This window comes from Malassezia japonica, chromosome 5 (assembly GCF_029542785.1).
Source record: "Malassezia japonica chromosome 5, complete sequence".
In the NCBI taxonomy this organism is placed as follows: domain Eukaryota; kingdom Fungi; phylum Basidiomycota; class Malasseziomycetes; order Malasseziales; family Malasseziaceae; genus Malassezia; species Malassezia japonica.
This window is the reverse complement of record NC_083374.1, coordinates 20576-43720: the sequence shown is the minus strand read 5'-3', so window position 1 is coordinate 43720 and position 23145 is coordinate 20576. Positions and strand designations below refer to the sequence as shown.

The following is a 23145-nucleotide window of genomic DNA, read 5'->3' as shown; positions in this document are numbered from 1 at the left end:
GACACCATACAATATGACCTTGTCTACTAAGAAATTCTTGTCAGTTTTGTGGCTACCGGCTACCATTGGGGCTGCAGATGCACCAGACAGCGGAGCACATCGTCGGGCTCCACGCCGCCGGTGCGCACGCGCAGATCCTGCACCAGGCGCACGAGCTTCGGGCGCGACATGTTCTCGGCGGCGTGAAGGAGCGTGCCGTCGAGGATGCCCTTGACCAGGGGGCGCGAGACGTGCAGGTTCATCACCGCACGGAACGCGCGGGGATTGAGGCCGGACGTGTGCCGCACGCTGCGCACGAGCTGGCTCTGGAAGAGCTGCAAAATCTGGAAGACTTTGTCGTCGACCGGCACCAGCAGATCGATCGCGCCGTTGCGCTTCGCAAGAAGCACTTCGGACGAGAAGCACTCGCCAGACGCCGCGTCGCGCGGGCCGCGCAGTACGAGGGCCTGGGCGACCTCGTTCGAGAGATAGTACTCGGTGCGCACCAGCAGCCGCTGTCCGCCCAGACTCGTGGGGTTCGCCGGATTGTAGTCCAGCAGACGCACGCACCCTTGCAGGTCGGCCGTGACCAGTGCGAGCTTCTCGCGATGGATCAGCAGCGCGCCGTGCGTCAGGCACTCGGTATAGAAATCGCGGCCGAGGAGATGGAGCTGCGCAGGCTCCTCTTGGAACGCCACAAAGTAGGCACTGCGGTGGTAGTCTGTCAGCAGCAAAAAGTTCTTGACCCGCTGGATGTGGGTCGTGTAGAACGCCGTCTCGAGGAAGGCGATCGTCACGAGCCACTCGGTAAACTCGAGCGCGCGGATAAGCAGCTTTTGGCCGACGGCCGCGACCAGGTAGCCGTTTAGGCTGGAGAGCGCCGTGACCGGCGCACGCATCTCTTCGCGGAAAATGAGCTTGAGCTGCATCGAGTCGTGCTCGCCAGGCGCGTAGGGCACGGCCTCAATCACGTCAAAGACATACATGTGCCCTTTCGTGACGCGGTCCTCGCCATAGGTCGTCAGTGTGCCGACCGTCACAAAGGAGCGGCGCGCCGACATGCGGTCGCGCGCGTCGAGAGGCGCAACGTGCAGCGCAGTCACCACCTCGTTCGCCTCGAGCTCGTAGCCGTGCACGGGCGCAACGCCGAGCTGGGGGAAGAGCTCCAAAGCACCGCGCTCAGAATGCGTCGGCATCGGGTCCTGGCTGGGGTCCTGGACAGGCTCGCCAATGTCGTTGTACAGCACAAACGAGACCGGCTGCACGGACGCAGCAACTACGCACCCCGTCTCCTCGTGGCATGCGACATGGGTATACTCGCGCCCGGTCGTCCAGCGCGTGTAGGGGCACAGGCCGTCGAGCGAGACGGGGGCCCAGTGCAAAACACTTGCTTGCTCGTTCTGCACTCCGACCGTCGTCCAGTCCTGGCCGGGGAGCGTGCAGAAATCGGCAAAGGGAATATCCGACTCGATCCACTGCACGGGCGAGTGCGCATCGCGCACAAGGAAGAGCGCATGCGCGCCAGGCAGCGCGACACACGCACGGCCGCCAAAGCCCACGAATGGATCGATCGACGTGCAGGGCGCACTGAGCATCATCGCGTCCAGGCGCACAAAGCCGAGCGTGCGCGGCTCGGTCGGCGCCAGGAACGGCACGATGGATGCAGGGGGGGGCGGACGTGCTTCGAGCACGGCCAGCAGTCCGTGCTCGTACTGCACGACAAGCGTGGGCACGTCGCCCAGCGTGCACAGGCGCAGCGCAGAAATGGACATCGACTCCTGCTCTTCGCGCTGCTCCCCGTCGGCGGCGTGGAGACGCGACGGGAGGACACGCAGCGAGCGGCTCTGCCAGTGCAGTGTGCCGTCCGGCAGCGTCCGCAGCTCGATACGCCCGTCGTCCATAGCGAGCATCAGCCACGTACTCGGCGGGCCAAACGCACCGGCCGCGTCGACGTACAGGTCGAGGTGCGCACACGAAGCGAGCGAAAGCGGCACGCGCGTGTAGGAGCCGTCCACAAACTGGTACACTTCCACCTGGCCGTCACTCCACTGCCACGCCGCGTACGCGTCGAGGATGCAGGCATGGGTAATCTGCGCGTCGCTGCGCTGAAAGAGCGGCGTCGAGGTGCCCTGCGCGTCGATGCGCTCGACGGCCGACGGCGTGACGCGCAAGGCGTGCTGCCGGTCCGGTGCTGCAGCACACGCGAGCGTGCGCCCGGCACACTGCGCAACAAAGCGGGGAGGCGTGTCGTAGGCGTACACAAGGCACTCTTCGTCCCACGCCGCCAAAAGAAGCGTCGCGTCGGCCAGCGCCGCGCTCCACACCTGCAGCGCGGGCGCAATCGAGTCGCCGACGCTGTTGCGCACGCGCGTCTCGATCGTGCCGAGCGCATGCGAGAGCGCGACGACGCTGCGTTGCGAAAGGTGCCCCGACGTATCCCGCACGTCGCCGACGCAGATATCGTTCAGCGCACAGAGTGCAGACAGTGTGTCGAGCGTGTAGAGGCGCTGCGTCTGGACCATAGCCGTCGGCGCGCTCGGCGCGCTTGTCTCGCCGTACAGATCCATCTCCTCTTCGTCGAGCGTCATATCGGCCGCGGCCGGCGCGGACTCGGCCATGTGCGACTCGACAGCATAGAGGCGCGTGTCGCCCTGGATCGAAGCGCAGAGCACATGCGAGCCCACGCGCTCGGCAAACGCGCATGGCGGCGCGTCCGGCGGGACTTGGACGCTGCGCAGCGACAGCGACGTGATCGAGCGGCCTTCGACGGCGCACTGCAGCGTGTACGCCGCGCCGTGCACGAGGAACAGCAGGCCGCTGTTTGCATTGGTAAAGACCAGCTGCGAGCTCTGCAGGTCGAGCTCGGGGCCATCCAGCTTGGGCAGCGGCAGGTCAGACGTCTTTTCGTACCACCCGTTGGTCGCGAGGCCGACGAGCCGGGCGGTCTGGTCCATGTGTAGAACCGCAGACGGCGTCACGATCATCACGCCGCCGAGTGATTCGGGGCACGCGACGAGGTACAGGCAGTCGTACGGCAGCGCCTCGCTCGTCACCGTCACGGGGTAGTGCGAAATGGTCAGGTCGAGCGTCACGAGGCACACACGCATCGTCTGCTTCGCCACGGAAAGGCTGCCGGTCCAAGTGAGTTGCGACTCGTAAAGCACGGCGAGCGTCGGCTTCTGAAAGCCGGGCAGGAAGAGAATGTCACGCACGTTCTTGATGCCGGCGTCCACGTCGTTGGCCAGCGACAGCACAAACGACGGCGCATACGGCAGCTCGGATAGGACCTGTACTGCGCTCTTGGCCTCCTCGCCGAGATCCATCTCGCCGAGGTCCTGGTACAAGGGAAGGATCGCGACCGCGTCCTGAGGGAGCAGCAGCGCAGCACACTGGTTCGCGGGATCCGTGCGCAGCGCCGGCACAAACGTACGGGGCAGGCCCGTCGCAAGCTGCGGCGCACGCTCAAATGTATGGATAGAGATGGTGTGGATGTCGCCGTACGCGTCGCTCCATTCCATCAGCGCGAGCTTCGCGTCGCGGAACGAGAGCAAGAGCCGGTCGCGTCCGTCGTACTGACTCGCAATCGTACGCACACGACGGATTCCAGTGACCTCACCAAAGAGGCGGTGCATACGCACTTGGTGCAGCTTCACGGCGCCGTGCAACGCCCGCACCTCAAACACCCGCAGCACGTCGTCGCGCGCGAGCACGGCATGGCTCAGGAGGCGCCCGCGGTGTGCAGGCCACTGCCACGCCCGTACATCCTCGGGATCAGACGAAGTAAGCGTCGCTACTGCGCCATGCGCAAAGCCTTGGGGTGGTACACGCTGGTGGTGCACCGCGCTGGCCATCGCCCACGGCCGTCGTATGCGGTGGAGGAAAGTGGAGGCTATGGGTATCTAGGCAAAGGCGCCGCCGCCGACCTTTTTCGTAGCGCCGCCCCGCACTTTGCGCTTGCGGAAGAGGTCGGGCGCGTCGCTGGGTGCAGAAGCAGGTGTGGTGGACAGAGCAGCGGGTACGGCGGTGGAGGTGAGGTCCGCAGGCGGCTTGGGTGCCTCGGCAGGCAAGGACTCGGCAGGAGCTGGCGTTTCTTGCTTGACCGTGTCGCCAGAGAGGGGCATAGCGGGTACTGACGTGTCGGCATCCGGGTCGTCTTTGATGTCCTGGGCCTCTTCTTTGATGCCCGGCTCAGTTTTGACCTCGCCGCTGGCGTCGGAAGCGTGCGCGACGTCCGTGCGCTCCGCGGTACGTGGCCGCTTGGTGACAATGACCGGCAGATCGTCGTCCTCCTCGTCCTCGAGTGTCTTTTCTGTAATCTGGAACGAGCGCGCCTTGTCACGCTCGGACACGAGCGGCACTTCTTGCACGACTTCCTCTTCCTCGTCCTCCTCTTCCTCGTCCTCCTCCTGCGGAGGCTCGGGCGCCGTGACCGTCTCCCACTCGCCGACCTTGGCCGCGCCTGTGCGCCTTGCAAACTTCTTCTGCCACTCGGCCTCGTCCTCGTCCCCCACGCCGAGCGCCTTGGCGGTGGTATACGAAGCCATACTGTCGCCTGGCTTCCATGCCTTGGGCGGCGGCGGCGCAGTCGGGCGCATACGCACGCGCGGCTGATCAGGCGTGTCCTGTTTCCGGTGACTCGCTTCGGCCGCCTGCGTGAGTGTGACAACGTACGCGTTCAATGAGCGCCATTTCGCGCGCCGCGCGCTCCTCCTCGCGGCGTTTCTCGCTATTTTCCTTGTACAGCCCCCGGAGCGAGCGCTCTACATTGTTCTTGTGGCGCTGGCCACTCTCGTGGTGCTGGCGCGAAGGGATATCATCGTTGATCGTTACGTTGCAGTACTTGCACGTCCACCGCTTCCGCCCGATCCACACATCGGCCATGGTGGAGGAGGAATCCACGTGATTATAGAGCGGTAGGGTATCGACGGCGCACGGCAGCTATGAACTAGTCAGGCGGACGAGTTCGACCCCGTCTGCTGCGCTGTCTCGTGCGTGGACGGTATGTGCAGTTCGTGAGGCACATGCGTCTGGCCAGAGAAGTGGGGGGTAGACCGCTCCTCGTTAGAAAGCGGCTGACCGTAGTACAAAGGGAGCTGGTTGGGCATCATGTGCGACTCGCTCATGCTGCGGTCCGCCGGCATAGGGGGGACGTTGCTTTGCTGATAGTACGCGTGGTTCATGTCATTCATAGAGGGGTGGCCTTGGGGGCCAGCCATGCCGGAGGTCGACAGATTCGGCTGGGTACGGCGGCGCTTGATTTGGGATTTCGTGTAGTCGTTTCGCTTCCCCAAGCTCGGCGCAGCCCAGCCAGGGTGAAAGAGCGGCGCGGCGCTATTAGGGAGAAAAGGAGGTGCCTCGCTCACCGGGCTCGTCACATACGTCTGCGCAGTGAGCCCCGCGTCCGCCGAGCCGAGCTCGGGCACTTCGTCCTCCTCTTCGTCTTCCTCTTCGCCCTCCTCGAAGTCGTCTCCCTCCTCCTTCGGATACATCTCGCCCGGTTTCGAGCTGGGGCCGCCCGCCGCATCGGGGCCGGGCGCACTGAGGCACTCTTGGATCAGGCTGCGGCCCTCGGGCTGCTTGACGATCGCCTCAAGCTTCGGTGTGGTAAAAGTGTATACAAGGCCCGTCTGCGACACCACCAACAAGAGCACCTGCGTGCCGGTCAGCGTGGCAAGCTCGTAGGCCTTCTTCATGATGCCGGCCTTGCGCTTGCTAAAAGTGATGTGACGACGCGAGTCGTCGTCGATAAACTCGATTTTGATCTTGCGCCGCCCCGTCTTGCTGTCTTTCTCGCCCTTGGCGAGCGTACGCTTGCGCGCATTCGCACGCGCATCCGCCCCGTCGCCGCCCGCGTTCTCGCCAGACGCCTCGTCCGTAGCCGGCGCCTTGCCTGCGCGCGACGTCTCGGGCACAGGCGCCTCGGACGGGGGCGGATTTCCAGTCACCGGTCCACTGCTATTCCGTACCGGTTGCTTGGGGGTTTGAGGCGTGCCGACCGGCGCCGGAGCGTGCGTCGATATCGGACTGCCAAACTGGGGGAACGAGCCCTGGATGTTGGGCATCTGGTTATTGGCACCTTGCTGTCCAGCCACAGGAGCCATCGGGAAGGGCCAAGCTGTGCTGCCAGGCATAGAATTAAAACCCTGCGCCAGCTGGATGGTGCCGTGCGGCACATTGTAGATAGGCGGATAGGCCCCCGTCTGGTCAGGGCGGCACGATGCTACGAGCAGGCCATTCATATCCACATTAGACGTCGCATACGAGCCCATGGGCACGGAATTGGACATCGTCGAGCTGACCAAGGTCGCCGGTTCCGAGGGTCCACACTTTTTGGCCACACGCCAGGGGTGCTTGGCGCGTGGCGCGCAGGCGCAGCTGTCCGTGTTTACAGGGCGGCTGCCACACGTGGGAATTAAGGGCGCGGGGAGTTCCGCGACGTGCCGCAGTGGAGGCGCCGCCGGAGCAGAAAACGCGCACAAGCGAACCAGAGCAAGCAGCTCAAACCTACGTGGCTATTCTCGCCTAATACTCTTCCGCATCGAGACCCTCTTCGTCCGCGTAGGCCGTGTCCTCGCCCACCTCTTCGTAGTCTTTCTCGAGGGCAGCGAGGTCCTCGCGGGCCTCGCTGAACTCGCCCTCCTCCATACCCTCGCCGACGTACCAGTGGACAAAGGCGCGCTTCGAGTAGAGCAAGTCGAACTTGCGGTCGAGGCGCTGCCACGCGGTGGCGATGGCCGTAGTGTTGGCAAGCATGCAGAGCGAGCGCGAGACCTTGGCGAGGTCGCCGCCGGGCACGAGCGCCGGGGGCTCGTTGCAGATACCAATCTTGAAACCGGTCGGGCACCAGTCGACAAACTGGATGGTGCGCTTGGTCTTGATCAGGCTCACCGCCGAGTTGACGTCCTTGGGGACGACGTCGCCGCGGTACAGCAGACAGCACGCCATAAACTTGCCGTCGCGGGGGTCGCACTTGACCATCTGGTTGCCCTTCTCGAAGGACGAGGTGGTCATCTCTGCGACGCTGTTCTGCTCGTGGAACGCCTTGTCCGCCGAGATGATCGGGGCGTAGGTGGCCAGGGGGAAGTGGATACGGGGGTAGGGCACCAGGTTGGTCTGGAACTCGTTCAGGTCCACGTTCAGCGAACCGTCAAAGCGCAACGAAGCGGTGATCGACGAGACCACCTGGGCAATGAGACGGTTCAGGTTCGTGTAGCTGGGGGCGCTGATACCGAGGTTGCGCTTGCAGATATCGTAGATCGCCTCGTTGTCCACCATGAACGAGCAGTCCGAGTTCTCGAGCGTGGTGTGCGTGGTGAGCACCGAGTTGTACGGCTCCACCACCGAGCTGCTCATCATAGGAGCGGGGTACACGGAGAACTCGAGCTTGGCCTTCTTGCCGTAGTCCTGCGCCAGGCGCTCGAGAAGCAGCGAACCGAAACCGGAACCCGTGCCACCACCGAACGAGTGGAAGACAAAGAAGCCCTGGAGACCAGAGCAGGCATCGGCGAGCTTGCGCACGCGGTCCATGGTCTGGTCGATAAGCTCCTTACCGATGGTGTAGTGGCCACGCGCGTAGTTGTTCGCCGCGTCCTCCTTGCCGGTCACGAGCGTCTCGGGGTGGAACAGGTCACGGAAGGGGCCGTTGCGCACGTCATCCACCACATTGGGCTCAAGATCAACGTAGATCGAGCGGGGGACGTACTTGCCACGGCCCGTCTCGCTGAAAAAGGTCGAGAAACCATCGTCGTTCTTGGACTTGCTCTCGTCGGTGATACGACCGTCAGGAGTAAGACCGTGCTCCTGGAGATAGAGCTCCCAGCAAGCGTTACCGATCTGGATACCGGCCTGACCAACGTGCAGCGAAAGAACTTCCCTCATAGCGATTGTCTGTCGAGCTCAAAGTGACGGAGAGCGTGGACACACACCAAGCCGCGCGCCGCCGCACCGCGCCGAACACGCCCCCGAAAAATCCAAAAATGCCCCACGGGCGCGCCAAGCAACAGCGCACGCGCCGTTTCACGTGATGACAAGAAAAAAGAACACGTTCGTGACTACTAAAAAGGAACTGTTGTACATTAGACTCCGCACGACGGAGAGGTGTGCAGCAAAGCATCGTGCAATGCGGTAAAATTAGGCGAACCAAATCCAGAAACAGCATCCCAGCCCTTCACGGCCTTGAAACCGTCCGTGCCACAGCCCGAGTTGCTGCCGGTCGTGATATCATTAAACGTGCCGGGCGTGGGGCCGAGGTGCTGGTAGAGTAGGGGATTCAAAAAACCAAGTCGCGACTTGTTGGCCGCGATACGTGCATCATTAAGTAGCGCAATGACAGATGCGAAGATAGGTGCCGAGGCACTCGTGCCAGAGAATTGACGCGGCGCGCCCTTGAATTGCGCTGCGACATAGGCCGACACCGCCGAGACATCGGGGTAGGCGCGGCCCTGCGTATTGATATACGACTTGTACTCTTGCGGCACTTCGTCTTCCAGGTAGCTGTTCACAACGTCTTTTTGCCAGTGGGGCTGCGCAAAGTACTCGGAAAAGCCCGAGCCCGTCACGTAACCGGCATTGCTTTTGGTGGCGACAGTCTCGTCGGGCGGCGACGCCGTGCCGCCAACAGTGGTGATATAAGGGCAGGATGCAGGGAACCAGGGCACGAAGCGCTTCGAGCCATCCTTTTTGCACTTGTTTTCGCTCGCAGGACCCACGCCATCGTCGCCACTACCGGCAATAATGGTCACGCCACGCAGACCCAGCATCGCAGCGTAGTGGCATACACGCTTAGCGTACGACTTGGGCACCGTCTCCTCGGGGTCCGAGTAGGAGATGGTGAGCACCGACGGCAGCGCCGCATCGGGGAGGTCGAGCAAGTACTGGAACAGGCTCAGGTAGGGCTCGTTGTGCACGTGCGCACGATTGCCCGACTGCGTGGGTGGAGTGCCGCCATCGTAATAGTAGGTGACAGGCACGGGCCACGCCTGCGTCGTCACGATCTGCAGGTCCAGGTCGGCCTCGCCGCCGTGCTCCTGCGTCTTTGTCGCGAGCGACTTGTTCGAGCCGCGCGAGACGTACGAGATCTTGAACTCTGCATCGTGCGCCTCGGGGCGGTACGATTCGGCAAAGGCATGCAGCGCGTCCCGATTGGGAACCTGGCCGAGGAACCCAGCAACGCCAATGCCATTCTTCTCAGGGACTTGCACCTCGTACGAATCAGTGCCGTAGATCTTGCGCATACAGCTCGGGTACACGGGAGCGTCACAGTCGTCCGTACCCTCGGGATCGTCATCGCGGCGCATCAGCGGCGTCACGGTCGAGCGGATCGTGCTGCGCTTAGACGCCATTCCGATCGAAGGGCCAAACACCTCGGCGTGGCCAAGGAGTTCGTCGGGGATCCGGTGGCGTTTCGCATGCAGCGATCGGCGCCCATCCTCGTGCTCGTACTCATGATAGGTAGCATTGAAGAGTCGCGAGGCGTCACGAACGCTCAGATCCAAGTCAATAAGGCCGTTCGAAGCACGCTTCGTGATGCCTTGCGCCTTGAGCCAATCCTGCACCTTTTTCTCGGTGTGCGGACTGATATCCATAAACTTCTTCGTCTCGTTGTAGCTGAGGAAGCCACCGTAGCGCTTGCTGCACGGGTGGCTCACCGCCGCAATCTCGCGGTCGACATGGGAATGGTTCAACGGCAGGGACATATAAACCTTGACTTGGTCCGTGTCCTTTCCGATCGAGCGTTTCGTCCAACCATGATGCTCGGGCTCTACTAGGTTCGCAGCTGCAAGGGCTGCCCAGCAGGCCAAGCACAGGAGAACCAGTGCCGAAGGAAATGGATGTAGCATTGTTGAGAAAACTGCAGCGATTAACACAGGCCCACTTTTAAATCTGTTTTGGTCGTCCCCCGAGTTTGGAATCCATTTGATCTCCCCGCAGCACCCATTTCATGCGCGAAACAATTTCGGTGCTCGTGCAAAACCCCCTGTTAACGCCAAGATGCATCCAATTTTGACAGGCCGATAGCCTATTCTCGTAAAAATGACTAATTATCGTATCGAACTTTGGATGACAAAGCGCTGCTAATCCGCGGGTCAGCGTGGAAAAATTACCTCCCGCGGTCGGTGAAAGCGACAGCACAGGGTAGTCGTGCCTTTTACTGGTAGGCACGTACGCAAGGGAGGTGTTTATTGGCTAGCAGTGATTGCTACAGACGCCTCTTCCTCAAAGTATGGCAAGTCGGCCTGGCTCTGCTAGTGCTGGAGCAAGTAAGTCAGGTACGGCCGCAAAAGAACAGGCACACGCGCCCAACGAACCGCTTCACGCTCCTCCTCAGGATGCAACTGCTAAGACTTTCGAGAGCATCCGCTCTCAGGAACCTCCGCAGGCACGTCTACTTCGCCTGCGTGGTCTCTTTGATCTACTGCTCGACCGCGACAGTAGCTCGGCGCTGGCGGGCGGCCGGGCAAAACAAGTTTGGCGCACGCGCGCGAGCCGCGCACGGTACGGCGCGGGCGGTTCCTTGGCGACGGGCAGTTTGGTGTCGTGCGCGGGCCCCGCTCCTAACATTGCAGGAGAACATCCCGCGGTAAACACGCACGAGAAACACGAGAGTGTTTCGCCGTCGACCTACCTCCGCGAATGGTTTTCAAATGTGCGGCGGCAGTCGTACGCCAACGAGCTGCTCGCACAGTGTCGCGCTTGTCATGCAGAGATGGAAAAGGCGCAGCAGCAGCTCGAGGCCAAGAAGGCCGAGCGCCGCAAGGCGAACGGCGGCGGTTTTGCGCGCTACTTTGGCTTTGGCGGTGAGGCCAAGCCGTCCGACACTCCCCCTACCACGCGCGCGTGGTACAACCTGATCCGCATGGCGAAGGAATACCCGCTGCAAGGCGACCCGGCGGATGCCGACGAAAGCTGGTGGTCGGAGGCCAAGTCGCACCTCTTTGGCAAAGAAAAGGGCGGCCAGTCGCTGCTCAAGAATCTCGAGTCGGGCTGGACGGGATCGCGTGTGTGGGGGCTCAGTGCCTCGGAAGAGAAGAAGACTCGGACTTTGCAGAATACCCAAATTTCCTCGGACAAGAAAGATCCGTTCGAGGTGGATCACGCAGCGCGTGCTCGTCAGCGCCACTTTGAATGGGAAGGATTCTTGGCCTATGCTGAATTCCAGGAACGCGAGCTCTACCGCCTCTTCAAGGAGCTGGACACTGACTACGACGGCGTGTTGGATGCCAGTGATATCAGTGCTGGTTTCAGCCGCGCGGGTATCCACCCGAGCCAGCTTGTCCTGGAAGACTTTATTGCTAGCCTGGCCTCGTCGGGCGTAACGGACGTGTCCGAGCTGCGCAAGGGAGACTTGTACATCACCTTCCCCGAGTTCCGCGACTACTTGCTGCTGATGCCCCGCAAGCCGACCATGTCGGAAATTTTCCGCTTCTACCAAGTGCGCAAGGCCGTTGGTTTGTTTGGCAACGAAGGTATCTTTGCCGAGCTCGGCGCTGGCTGGGGAAAGACGAAGCGCGGTGCCTCGGCAGTCACCCCCGATGGTGACGTGAGTCTCGCAGGCGAGGAGCAGCTGCCAGGCAAGGAGAGTAAGTCGACGCCTAAGGACGCCAAGGACAGTGTCACGGTGCAGACCACTGGTAAGACGGCCGATACGGACGCCGAGAAGAAGGCGCTCTCCAAGACGCTAGAGGACGAAGACGAGGACGAAGGCAAGGACGTGATCCAGAGCCACCTTGCGATGAAGTTCCTGCTCGCAGGTGGTATTGCTGGTGCTGTGAGCCGTACGGCGACTGCGCCGCTGGACCGTCTCAAGATTTTCCTGATCACTTCGCAAGAGACGCTGGGACCCCATGCGCCGAAATCAGCGAGTGTGGGATTCGGCGCGTTGGCCAAGGCCATTGCGGACATTTACCGTGAAGGCGGTATCCGTGGATTCTGGCTGGGCAATGGTCTGAACTGTATCAAGATCTTCCCCGAGTCGGCCATCAAGTTTTTCAGCTACGAGATGTCGAAGCGCATGTTTGCCAAGTATGTGGACAATGTGTCCGACTCGCGTGACATCAGCGGCTTTAGCCGCTTCATGAGCGGTGGCATCGGTGGTATTGCTAGCCAGCTTTGTACGTTTTTTTGTTTGCTAACGCAGCGATTTATCCGATCGAGACGCTCAAGACGCGCCTCATGTCGAGCCAAACGCCTACGAGTACCATTCGTGGTATGGCGCTTTTGGGTGAGACAGCGCGAACCATGTATACCCAAGGCGGTATCCGTGCCTACTACCGTGGTCTCGGAGCGGGCCTTGTCGGCGTTTTCCCCTACTCTGCTATCGACATGTCGACGTTTGAGGGAATCAAGTTGTTCTATTTGAAATACACGGGGAAGGAAGACCCCGGTGTTTTTGCACTGCTGGCTTTTGGCAGTATTTCGGGCAGTGTGGGTGCTACGACTGTCTACCCTCTGAATCTGATCCGAACGCGTCTTCAGGCCTCCGGCACGCCCGCGCACCCAACCTTGTACAAGAGCTTTTTTGATGCTGCATTCCAGACCTACCAAAAAGAAGGCTTCCTCGGATTCTACCGTGGCCTCATCCCCTCCCTTGCCAAAGTCGTCCCTGCGGTGTCGATCAGCTATGTGGTTTACGAGCAGTCCAAGCGCCGTTTGGGAGTAAACAATTAGCCTCTGTGACGTAGCTTTCGGACATGAGCCACTATCCCCGCGTACACACGCCACTCGCCGCAGCGACCGACACGCGCCGCGGCGTTCCCCGCACGCGGAGGTACGGCTTTGTCAGCCAGGCATGCACCACGAGTCGTCGCCTGCCAAGCGAAATAATGCATTGGGTCTGATTGGCTCGAAGTGGAACTCAGACCATTTGGTGCATTGTTCAACGCTTGCCGGCTATAATAAAATTGGCCAATCATGTAGTGTCTATCCGGTTTACCGGTACTTATTTTGCCTGTGATTGGCTAGAGTACGGCACAGGATCGGCTATCTGAGACCGGCCCAGGCTCTCGCCCGGTGGCAGGCGCGGGGGCGGCCAGGAAGTTGAGGGGCACATGAAAATAGGAGAATATCCCCGCAACCGATTACGAACCAACCCATCCTAGTTCACCATGACCTGGAAGGAAACTCTTACTGTTGAGACGCTTCAGAGGGAGCGCGAGAACCCTCCCTTCAATGTTGATGCGGTATGTATAAGGCATCGTTTGTGCTAATTTCCAGATGGCTGTCGCCAACAATGGTGGCAAGGCGGCCCTCGAATTCAAGAAGAAGGTCATGCTCGAGCTCGAGCGCGACCCTACCTTCTTCAACGATGACTTCTACGACCTGTCCAAGGATGAGCTCCGTGAGCGCACCTTCATCAAGATGCAGAGCATCCTGAACTGGTTCACCAACGAGAACCTGGACGACTTCCAGGCCCGTCTCGCTGTGATCAGTGTTGCGGACCCTGGTTTCTGGACTCGTTTCGGTGTGCACCTGGGTCTCTTCTCGAACGCTGTGCGCTCCGGTGCGACCTCGGGCCAGTTCGCCTACTGGATGTCGAAGGGTATGCTTAGCCTGCGCAACTTCTACGGTTGCTTCGGTATGACCGAGCTTGCCCACGGCTCGAACGTCGCTGGTCTCGAGACCACCGCTACCCTTGACGAGAACACCGACGAGTTCGTCATCCACACCCCCAACCTCGGTGCCACGAAGTGGTGGATTGGTGGTGCTGCCCACTCGGCCACCCACTGTGCCGTCTTTGCCCAGCTGATTGTCAAGGGCAAGCGCTACGGTACCAAGACCTTTGTCGTGCCCCTGCGTGACCCCCAGACCTTCAAGTGCCTGCCCGGTGTGAACATCGGTGACATTGGTAAGAAGATGGGCCGTGACGGTATCGACAACGGTTACATCCAGTTCACCTATGTGCGCATTCCCCGTGCCTTTATGCTCATGCGCTACTCGCAGGTGACTCGCGACGGCCAGGTCTTTGAGCCTCCGCTGCAGCAGCTCACCTACGGTGCTCTGCTCCAGGGCCGTACCCTGATGATGAACGACTCGGGCAACATCGCCAAGAAGGCGCTCACCATCTCGGTGCGCTACGCCGCTGTCCGCCGCCAGTTCAAGTCGGACCCCAAGAACGAGTACGAGACCCAGCTGCTGGACTACCCCATCCACCAGCGTCGTCTGATGCCCCTGCTTGCCCAGGCCGTTGCCTTTGGCTTCACCTCGCAGGAGCTCATCCGCATGCTCGCTGTCACGAACCAGGCCCTGGATGCCCTGGAGCCCGGAGACCCCAAGCTTGAGGAGACCATGGAGCTCCTCAAGTCGACCCACGCGACTTCGTCGGGTCTCAAGGCTTTCTGCACCTGGGCCACTCTCCAGACCATTGAGACCTGTCGCCAGGCCTGCGGTGGTCACGGCTACTCGTCGTACACTGGTCTTGCTCCCCTCTACAACGACTTCGCGGTGCACTGCACCTGGGAGGGTGACAACACCATTCTTGCCCTGCAGTCTGGTCGTGCGCTGATCAGCGCCTACCTCGAGGCCAAGGCCGGCAAGACCCAGGGTGACGCCCTGAAGTACCTCAACAACCTGGACGAGGTGCTGAAGGCCAAGTGCTCGTCGAACGAGGAGCTGAACACCTTTGACGGTATCGAGAACGGTTTCAACACGGCCACTGCTCACTTTGTCAAGCTCGCTGCTGAGGAATACGACAACCTGATCAAGTCGGGTGTCACGCGTGAGCAGGCCTTTGAACAGTGCTCGCAGATCCGCTTCGTCGCCGCGAGCATTCATACCTCCCTGTTCGTCTTCCGCCAGTTCCGCCACGCTGTGGAGCACCAGAAGGACGAGGGCGACGGTGTCAAGGAGACCCTCGCCACGCTGGCTCTCTTCTATGGTCTGTGGCAGATCGAGGAGAAGGGTGCGCTCTTCCTGCGTTCGGGCTGGCTGTCGCCTGAGCAGTTCGACTTCCTGACGAAGCGCGTGACGGAGCTCTGCGCCGAGACCCGCAAGTTTGCCATTCCCCTGATTGACTCGTTCACGTACACCGACCACGTCATCAACTCGCCCCTGGGTCGCTTCGACGGCAACGTGTACAAGGAGTACTTCTCCATGGTGCAGCGGAATAACCCTCAGCTCAAGCCTCACCCCTACTTCGAGCGCCTGATCAAGCCCCTCCTCAACCGCCCCAACGTCGAGATGGAGGACCTGGACGAGGAGATCGGTCTCGATGACGAGATTGACGAGATCCAGTCCGAGCGCAAGGAGGCCGAGGAGGCCGCGAAGAAGTAGATTGGCTAGTGCCATGATACCGCATGCATGCCAGGAATAGTGCTAGCGCTTTGGCTGCAGCCAGAATTACCTCTCCTATTCGATATTGTTTGCTTGCAGAACTGCTGAATCATGGCGTCGTACATAGTAAACAACCAAGCCTTTCGCCCCCACTGCAAATTGGGCTGATTTCGTCCATTGAGGCCTCCACACGTTGGATGCTGGGACGCGCCGGTCACTGCGTGGTTGCCGCTGCCCGTCCGTCCGTAATCATGTCGAGCGAGAGCAGCGCACGGGGTGCGGAGCGTGCCGCGAAGCAGGCGCAGTACTCGACCGCGTCGCGCCTCCTTGTCCTGGACTTGAACGGCACGCTGCTCGCGCGCCAGAAGAATAAAAGCGGCCGTACGGTGCCCGGGGGCCGGATCACGCTACGTCCCTATCTAGAGTGCTTTTTGCGGTACTGCCTCGGACCCATGTACGATGTGCGCCTCAAAAAGATCAACCAGGCGTGGCCGATCGCAGAGCGTGTCGAGGTGCGGAAACGCGCCGCGCCGTTTGGCACCCATTTCTGGCTCGGCGCTACGGAGGACGACACGGTGTATGAGCCGCCCGTGACACCGATCGCGGTGATGATTTGGTCGAGTGCGACCGACGTCAATGTAAACAAGATGGTCGAGCAGTTTGCGAAAAACAAGGTGCAGCGTGCGCTCTTTCAGCGCGTCTGGTCTCGCGAGACGCTCGTGCGAGCCAAGGACCTGGATCGCAAGGTGACCACGGCCAAGGACCTGAGTATCGTGTGGGACGACCTCAATGCATGGGGGGCACACGTCGGCTCGAGCATGCAAGTACGCGAGCGCCCCCGCTTCCGCGCACGCGCCGAAGCGGCGGATCGCCTGCGCATGTTTCGGCGAAAGGCGCGGCAGCGCAACGGTGCGGAGGACTCCAAGGGTGATGGGACGCCACGCGAGCCCTCGCCACGGTCCGGGTCGGACGAGCTGTACGCCGAGTCGATGAACCGCATGGCCAACGGCGGCACCGACTCGGTGTACGGCCCCATGGTCACCTTCCCCTGGGGGCCTCAGAATACGATTCTACTGGACGACAGCCTGACCAAGGCACGCTGCCAGCCAAACAATCACATATGTATACACGAATTCGGCGCAAAGGACGCATCCGAGACGCGCGAGCGCCTCGAGAGCGAGGACCCTGCGGCGCGCGACGGCCTCGACGACTATCTACTCCAGGTGGTTGGATTCCTGGACGCGATGCAGGACGAGGCCGACGTATCAGCGTGGATCGCGCGCGGACATACCGCCTACCTCGCCGAGGACCCTGCCGCGGTCCAGGACAGCCACCGCCTCTGGGCGGACCGCGGCCGCGCGGCGCTGGCGCGCTGCGGCATTCCCCTAGTCCCTTAGGAGCTTACGCATTGTCGGCCGACCGGGCAGCCACGTGGAACTAAAGGGCGTGCGCGTGGGGAACGCCGTCGGCACTGCTTGTGGCGCCAAGTACGTTGTGGCACGGGTGCACGGCAAGCAGACGCTGGCACTGTAGTGATGGCGCACGGTCATGACGCACACCACGATGCGTCCTTCTCACCCCCTAATCCACGCCGTGGCTCGCGCAGCGAGAACGCGGAGCGTGCGAATCGCATCGCCTCCTCCCAAGAGCAGCTGCTGCATGCGCAGCTGCAGCAGCTAGGCCTCGAGTCGAGCGAGTCGCCGCTCGACGCACAGAGCGAAGCACTCCTTCCGCCCCGCCATGATGCGTGGAGCGCCGCGCCGGCGCAGTGGGGCACACCGGACCTGGCGGGCGCCTCGCCGTGGGGCCCGCCGCCGCTCGCCCCGATGCAGTACCACCGCCGTGGCGCGAGCGACGCCGGGGGATTCCGCTTCCCTTCGTCGCAGCCGAGCTACCAGCCGTCGGAGCGGCCGACGAGTCCCCCGTTTGCGGGTGCGCCCGCGTCGATGGAGCAGCAGCGGCAGGCGATTCAGCAGCAGATCGAGCAGCTCCAGCGGCAGCAGCAGCAGCTCCTGCGCCAGCAGCAGCTCATGCAGCCCGCCCTCCCGTCGCTCCACGAGGAGGGCGCGGGACGCACGCCCCCCGCGCATCGCCGCATCCAGAGCCACTCGGCGACGAGCACCATGCCGTTGGACCCGAGCCGCGCCTGGCCCCGGCCGGTGGGCGATCCGCAGTCGATGCGCACGACGCCCAACTTTAGCTTCCCCCCGCGCCGCGCCGCGAGCGAGACGCACAACGCCCAGGCACAAGAGATGCCGCAGCGCGGCGGACATACACGCCACGCCTCGTATCAGCTCGCGACCGAGCTCTCGCCCGAGTTCCTCATGGCCGGCGGCGGGATGCTGAGCCTCGCGAGCCTCGGCCTCGGCGCAGGCCACGGCAGCGACCTCGCCGACGGCTTTGGCGAGGCGCCGGCGCCGCGCCGGCCGCACACGCGCTCGAGCAGCATGTCCAGCGCGCACGTTCCGGTGCCGGCGAGTGGCGACCTCATGGCGAGCCTTCCCCAGGCCCAGGCGCAGCTTGCTGCGCTGCACCGCAGCCGCCTGCAGGCCGGGCCGGGGGTGCACGCACGCAGCGCGTCCTACTCGGGCAACCGCAGCACGTCGAACGGCAGTGCGCCCCGCAAGGCGCTCTTTGGCAGCTACTTGCCCCAAGCGAGCCTGGCGCCGCTCCTGCTCACTGGCAAGCTCGTGGTGGGCATTTTGCGTGTGAACAAGCGCAACCGCAGCGACGCGTGGGTCACGACCGAGGTGCTCGACAGCGACATCTTTATCAGCGGCTCCAAGGACCGCAACCGCGCGCTGGAAGGCGACCTGGTCGCCGTCGAGCTGCTCGACCCCCAGGAGGTGTGGCAGACGAAGCGCGACAAGGTCGACAAGAAAAAGCGCAAGGAAGAGCACGCGCACGGCACGCCGTTCGCCAACGGCCGCCGCAGCGACAAGGCGCGCGACGATACCGAGGTCGAGGGCGCGCAGCTCAAGCTCGTCGAAGACGAGGAGGAGAGCGAGAATGCGCCGCCCGCGCTTGCGGGCCATGTCGTGGCGATCGTCGAGCGCGTCCCGGGCCAAATCTTCCCGGGCACCCTCGCGCTGCTGCGCCCGTCGAGTGTCGCGACCAAGGAGAAGCAGCAGGCGGAAAAGGGCGGCCAGGACGAGGAGCGCGAGCCCGGCCCGCGGCCCAAGATCGTGTGGTTCCGCCCGTCAGACAAGCGCGTGCCCCTTATCGCGATCCCCGCCGACCAGGCGCCGGCCGACTTTTGGAACGAGGCGCACCAGGAGAGCTACAGCCGGTGTCTGTTTGTCGCGTGCATCAAGCGGTGGCCGATCACGTCGCTGCATCCCTTTGGCACGCTCGTCGACCAGCTCGGGCCGATCGGCGACCTGGGCGCCGAGGCCGAGGCGCTGGTGCGCAGCCACTGCAATGCGCTCGCGGGCGAATTTGGCGACGCGGTCCTCAAGGCGGTCCCCCCCGCGTCGTGGACCGTGCCGAGCCAAGAGTACGCGGCGCGCCGCACGTTTGGCGCGACGTCGTCGCCCGGTCTCGAGGCCTCGGCCTCGGACGTGTATGCGATCGAGGGCCAGAGCGAGGTCGCGATCAGTGTCGGCGACCAGGGCGGCCGCACGCTCGTCGGCGTGCACTTTGCGGATATCGGCTACTTTGTGCGCCCCGGCTCGGTGCTCGACCGCGAGGCAAAGAAGCGGGGCGAGCGCGCCGTGCTGGTCGACCGCGCGTACGAGATGCTCCCCCCCGCGCTCGCCGCGCACGCCGCGGGCCTCGTTCAAGGCAAGGACCGCCTGGCGATCTCGGTCGTCTTTACGCTCGTGCAGAACGACGTGCAGGACATTTGGGTCGGCAAGTCGGTCGTGCGCGTGGCCCAGGCGCTGTCCTACGCCGCGCTCTCGAAAGCGATCGACGCGTCGCCCAGCCTGCAGTGCGCGTCGCAGTTTGCCACGGCGCTGCACGCCGAGCGCACGGCGGCCGGCGCGCTGCCGCTCGACGAGCCGCGCCTGCGCTTTACGCTAAAAGACGGCCGCCCAACGGACGTCACGACGACGCACCCCATCGTGGACGAGTACGAACATACCCTTGTGCACGAGCTGGTGCTGCGTGCGAACACGGCAGCGGCACACTGCATTGCGTCCTCGGCGCCTGACCGTGCGCTGCTTGTGCGCGCCGACGCGCCGCACGAGCGCGCGCTACAGACGCTGCGCGCGCAGCTCGTTGCGCTGCGCATCCCCGGCAGCGACACGCTGACTCCCCAAAATCTCCCTTCCGTCCTTGCGCACGCCCCTGCCGAAGCGCGGGGCGTCGCGCATGCGCTTGTGGTCAAGGCCGTGCCTTCTCCCCGTTTCTTCTGCACGGGCATGGTCGACATCAGCAAATTCGGGCACTATACGATCCCCGCGCCCGCATATACCGAGATTTCCGCTCCTTTTTCGCAGTATGCCCAGATCGCGGTGCACCGCCAGCTGGACGCGGCGCTCGGCGGCACTGCGGACGAGCTGGACGCGGAAGCCGTGTCCAAGATCGCGCAGCAGGCCAACGCGCGCCACAAGGCGGTCGCGCTCGCGCAAGAGCAGAGCGCACACCTCTTCCTCTGCCAGCTGCTGCAGCCCGCGTGCCTGGGGCCGCTCAAGCGCTCGGCGGTGGTCATGTGCGCGAGCGAGCACTATATCGACTTGCTCGTCCCCTCGCTCACCGTCGAAAGGCGCGTGCACCTCGACTCGCTCGCGCTGGAGCATGTGCACTTTGACGCGGCCCGCGCCACCGTATCGCTTACGTGGCCCGACGGCGCGGCGCAGACGCTCGCGCCGCGCGGCCACGTCGACGTGGAACTGCACGCGGACATGGAAAAGAGCCCGCCGGTGCTTACCCTCACCCTGTTGCGTTCATAGGTTCAACGCTTACGACTACGGACTAGTTCAGCGCGACGCCCGCCTTTTGCAGCGCCGCGTCGAGCGTAGCCTTGGCGGGGCCGGGCAGCTGCTGCACCAGCGGCGGCAGCGCGCCCGGGTGCTGCTGCGCGGCGGTCTGCAGCTGGCGCGCGAGGTACGCCGCGAGGTCGTTGCCGGCCCACGTCGCCGCGCTCTCGTCCGGGCGGCGCACCGGCATGGAGGCGGCGAGCTGCGAGAAGGAGGCCTGGAAGCCCTGCTCGTCGAGCTCGGCCACCTGCTCGTCCTCGTCGAGGTCCGGCTCCTGCGTCGTGCTGAGCATGTGCAGCACGCCGGCGAGGGTCGTGGGCCAGACGACGGCCTGCGAGGTGAGCATCGACGGGCTCTCGGTGAGCAGCCGGATGAGGCCCGCGGCCGCGTTGAAGCGCTGCTTCTCAAGCAGCTTGCTCAGGTCCGGCACGACCACGTTCTGCATAATCTGCCCAAAGAGGCCGGCCTGCACCGTCTCGAAGCTCTGCACGACCTGCTCGGGGTAGGCCGCCTGCTGCACGCCGCAAAAGAAGCCGACAAACACGACAAAGTGCTGCGAGAACTTCTCCGTCTTGCTCGACTGCAGGCGCATGAGCATCAGCGTGAGGATCGGCTGCATGTAGCCCGCCATGACCTCGGCGGGCAGGTTGCGCAGCAGCGCCTGGAGCAGCGCAAAGCCAAACACGTCGTTCAGGCGCGAAGAGATCAGCTTTTGGTAAATGCCGAGGAATGCCTCGACGTGCTGCCCGTCGACAATCTGCTTCGGCGCCTGGCGCAGATAGGCCGAGAGGAGGCGCACCAGCGCAGGCACGTTGCCCTTTTGCTCCCACAGCGCAGGCGTAAGGAGCGGCGGCAGGAGCGTCGCGTACGACGACGGCAGCTCACGCTGCGTGTCGTGCGACGCGTGCACCTCGAGCAGCTGCGCGAGGATCTGGAACACGTAGGGGATATACTCGACCACATCCGCCTGGAGGATGTGCGTAAAGGGGGCAAACAGCTCCTGCTCGATCGCGCGGCTGGTCGTCGCGTCGCGGCCGCCGGCGTAGCGCACGAGTGCCGCAATGGACTCAAAGAGGAACTGCGTAAAGCGGGGGTTGCTCGGATTCCGCGCGGTGACGCTCAGAATCTCGACCAGCGGGCGCAGCACCGCGTCGGCGTAGGTCACGACTGCGTCGCGCGCGGTGAGGATCACACGCATGACACACTTCATCAGATGGTCGTTCTCCGCGACCTTTTCCGGCGTGTCGTTGCGCGTGATGGCGGCAAAAAGCGCACGCAGCATGTCCTCGCTAAACGGCGCAATGTCCGTCGCGCCAAACACAAAGCGGCCCTCGCTCTTGATAAAGAGGATGCGCTCGATCGAGATCGCCGCGTAGGTGCACGTCACATAGTTGGACGAGGCCAGGAGACGCACGAGCAGGGGCAGCACCGAGAGGAGCTGCTCCTTCGTGAGCTGGTTCCTAAACGTGTACAGGTACTTGATCGCGTCCACCTGCAGGATCGGGCGGCGCTCCGCCGCGGCATTGTCGGGCTGCAGGTCCTGGAGTACGTGGTCGGAGAAGAACTGCACGACGTCCACCAGGGTGTTGGTCGACGAGACACCAAACTGCGCGGTCGCGCCTTGGGCCGCGATCGACGTGAGCAGGTAGATCGCAGCGTCCTTCTTCTTCCAGTTGCTCTCGCTCGCCTGTGCCTCGTCGAGGTAGGTGCGGATATGGCGCGAGCAGATCGCCGTGATCTGCTCCGAGAACTGCTCGAGGAGCGCACGCACAAACTCGGACGCGGCGCGGCGGCGCGTGTCTACCTCGACGCTCGTCTCGAGGTCGCGGCGGATGTACTCCATCGGATTGTCCTCAAAGATCTCCTCGTCCACGTCGCGCAGCTGGATGTTGGGCAGGACAATGGCAGAGATAAACTGCTCCAGCGTCGCGTCAGCCTCAAAGAGCGAGCGCTGGTTGCCCATGCGCACGACGGCCGCCAAAAAGAGGATCGCCTTGGAGACAATCACGTCGTACTTCTCCGAGGGGCCGTAGGTCGCCAGCATGTCCCACACCGCCTGGACGTACTCGGGGAGCTGCGGGAGGACATCGAGGTAGCGCTTCGCATACAGCTCAAAGATCTCACACACGCTGCTGCGGATCTTGTCCATGAGACTCGGCGCAAGGTCGTCTTCGTCGCCCACCAGCTCGGGGCGCGAAAACTTGAGCAGGTGCGTAAACATGGGCGAGAGCGTAGGGATCGCATCCTCAAACTGCGGCGGCAGGTCCTGCGCAGAGAGGTCGTAAAAGAGCTGCAGGAGCAGCACGAGACACGAGGCAAGCGGCGTCACGTTCGCCGCGGGCGTCGCGGGGTCGACGAGCATCGCATACACCTTTTGCAGGAGCTCGAGAAGGGGCACCGCAAACTTGCTCAGCACCAGATTGATCTCGGAGTAGAGCGCGTCCGAGCGGAAGAGCGAGCGCCACCGCCGGAAGATGGCATGGGACGTCGAGAGGATCGAGAGGAGGACATAGTAGTTGTCACTGCCCAGCTCCTTGACCAGCTCGTCGATCAGCTCGATCCACGGCTCAGGGAAGTCACTCTGCGCCACGAGCGCAATACTCTCGTTCAGCTGCGCCAAAATCGCCTGCGACGGCGTCTGTGCACGGGCGAGCGAGACGAGGACAGGAATGAGCTGCGCGCGGATCACCTGCTTCTCCTCATCGCTCACAAACCCTACCACCGGGTCCTCGTTCTCACTGTCCACCTCCCAGCGCGTCTTGCACGTATTCTTAAACTGAATGGCAGCCGCCAGGCGGATCGCCGTCGACGCCTCCTCGCTCTGCACGAGCGCCAAAAGCAAGAGGGCGAAGCGCGGCTGCGCCTGCAGCTGTACTAGCTGGTCCTCCGCATCCTTGCGCTGCGTAGGATTCAGCGTGTGCTGGAAAAGCGTCGCCAGCGACGAAAGCTGCTGCGGATCCGAGGGGTCCATCCTGGC

The 23145-nt window shown here is 63.1% G+C and overlaps 9 protein-coding genes across 9 annotated transcripts; 3 read left to right on the top strand and 6 right to left on the bottom strand.

Moving 5' to 3' along the window:
- Positions 1 to 59: 59 nt before the first annotated feature.
- On the bottom strand, positions 60 to 3830 carry CFT1 (mRNA cleavage and polyadenylation factor subunit; the record flags this gene model as incomplete). The annotated part of the gene is made up of 1 exon (XM_060266740.1): positions 60 to 3830. The coding sequence occupies one exon, from the start codon at positions 3828 to 3830 to the stop codon at positions 60 to 62; it is 3771 nt and encodes a 1256-aa protein (XP_060122723.1).
- Positions 3831 to 3878: 48 nt separating this feature from the next.
- Positions 3879 to 4860, bottom strand: MJAP1_002806 (NADPH dehydrogenase; the record flags this gene model as incomplete). Its single annotated transcript, XM_060266739.1, has 2 exons — positions 3879 to 4628; positions 4651 to 4860. The coding sequence occupies 2 exons, from the start codon at positions 4858 to 4860 to the stop codon at positions 3879 to 3881; spliced, it is 960 nt and encodes a 319-aa protein (XP_060122722.1).
- A 68-nt stretch (positions 4861 to 4928) lies between these two features.
- On the bottom strand, positions 4929 to 6266 carry MCM1 (transcription factor of the MADS box; the record flags this gene model as incomplete). The annotated part of the gene is made up of 1 exon (XM_060266738.1): positions 4929 to 6266. The coding sequence occupies one exon, from the start codon at positions 6264 to 6266 to the stop codon at positions 4929 to 4931; it is 1338 nt and encodes a 445-aa protein (XP_060122721.1).
- Positions 6267 to 6501: 235 nt separating this feature from the next.
- Positions 6502 to 7857, bottom strand: TUB1 (alpha-tubulin; the record flags this gene model as incomplete). Its single annotated transcript, XM_060266737.1, has 1 exon — positions 6502 to 7857. One exon carries the CDS (start codon positions 7855 to 7857, stop codon positions 6502 to 6504), a length of 1356 nt encoding a protein of 451 aa, XP_060122720.1.
- Positions 7858 to 8054: 197 nt separating this feature from the next.
- MJAP1_002803 (tripeptidyl-peptidase I) lies at positions 8055 to 9674 on the bottom strand (the record flags this gene model as incomplete). Its single annotated transcript, XM_060266736.1, has 1 exon — positions 8055 to 9674. The coding sequence occupies one exon, from the start codon at positions 9672 to 9674 to the stop codon at positions 8055 to 8057; it is 1620 nt and encodes a 539-aa protein (XP_060122719.1).
- Positions 9675 to 10684: 1010 nt separating this feature from the next.
- Positions 10685 to 15246, top strand: POX1 (acyl-CoA oxidase; the record flags this gene model as incomplete). Its single annotated transcript, XM_060266735.1, has 3 exons — positions 10685 to 12089; positions 12116 to 12633; positions 13192 to 15246. 3 exons carry the CDS (start codon positions 10685 to 10687, stop codon positions 15244 to 15246), a joined length of 3978 nt encoding a protein of 1325 aa, XP_060122718.1.
- Positions 15247 to 15497: 251 nt separating this feature from the next.
- MJAP1_002801 (uncharacterized protein) lies at positions 15498 to 16643 on the top strand (the record flags this gene model as incomplete). The annotated part of the gene is made up of 1 exon (XM_060266734.1): positions 15498 to 16643. The coding sequence occupies one exon, from the start codon at positions 15498 to 15500 to the stop codon at positions 16641 to 16643; it is 1146 nt and encodes a 381-aa protein (XP_060122717.1).
- A 138-nt stretch (positions 16644 to 16781) lies between these two features.
- Positions 16782 to 20141, top strand: SSD1 (Translational repressor; the record flags this gene model as incomplete). Its single annotated transcript, XM_060266733.1, has 1 exon — positions 16782 to 20141. The coding sequence occupies one exon, from the start codon at positions 16782 to 16784 to the stop codon at positions 20139 to 20141; it is 3360 nt and encodes a 1119-aa protein (XP_060122716.1).
- Positions 20142 to 20163: 22 nt separating this feature from the next.
- On the bottom strand, positions 20164 to 23139 carry CSE1 (importin-alpha export receptor; the record flags this gene model as incomplete). The annotated part of the gene is made up of 1 exon (XM_060266732.1): positions 20164 to 23139. The coding sequence occupies one exon, from the start codon at positions 23137 to 23139 to the stop codon at positions 20164 to 20166; it is 2976 nt and encodes a 991-aa protein (XP_060122715.1).
- Between the last annotated feature and the right edge of the window lie 6 nt (positions 23140 to 23145).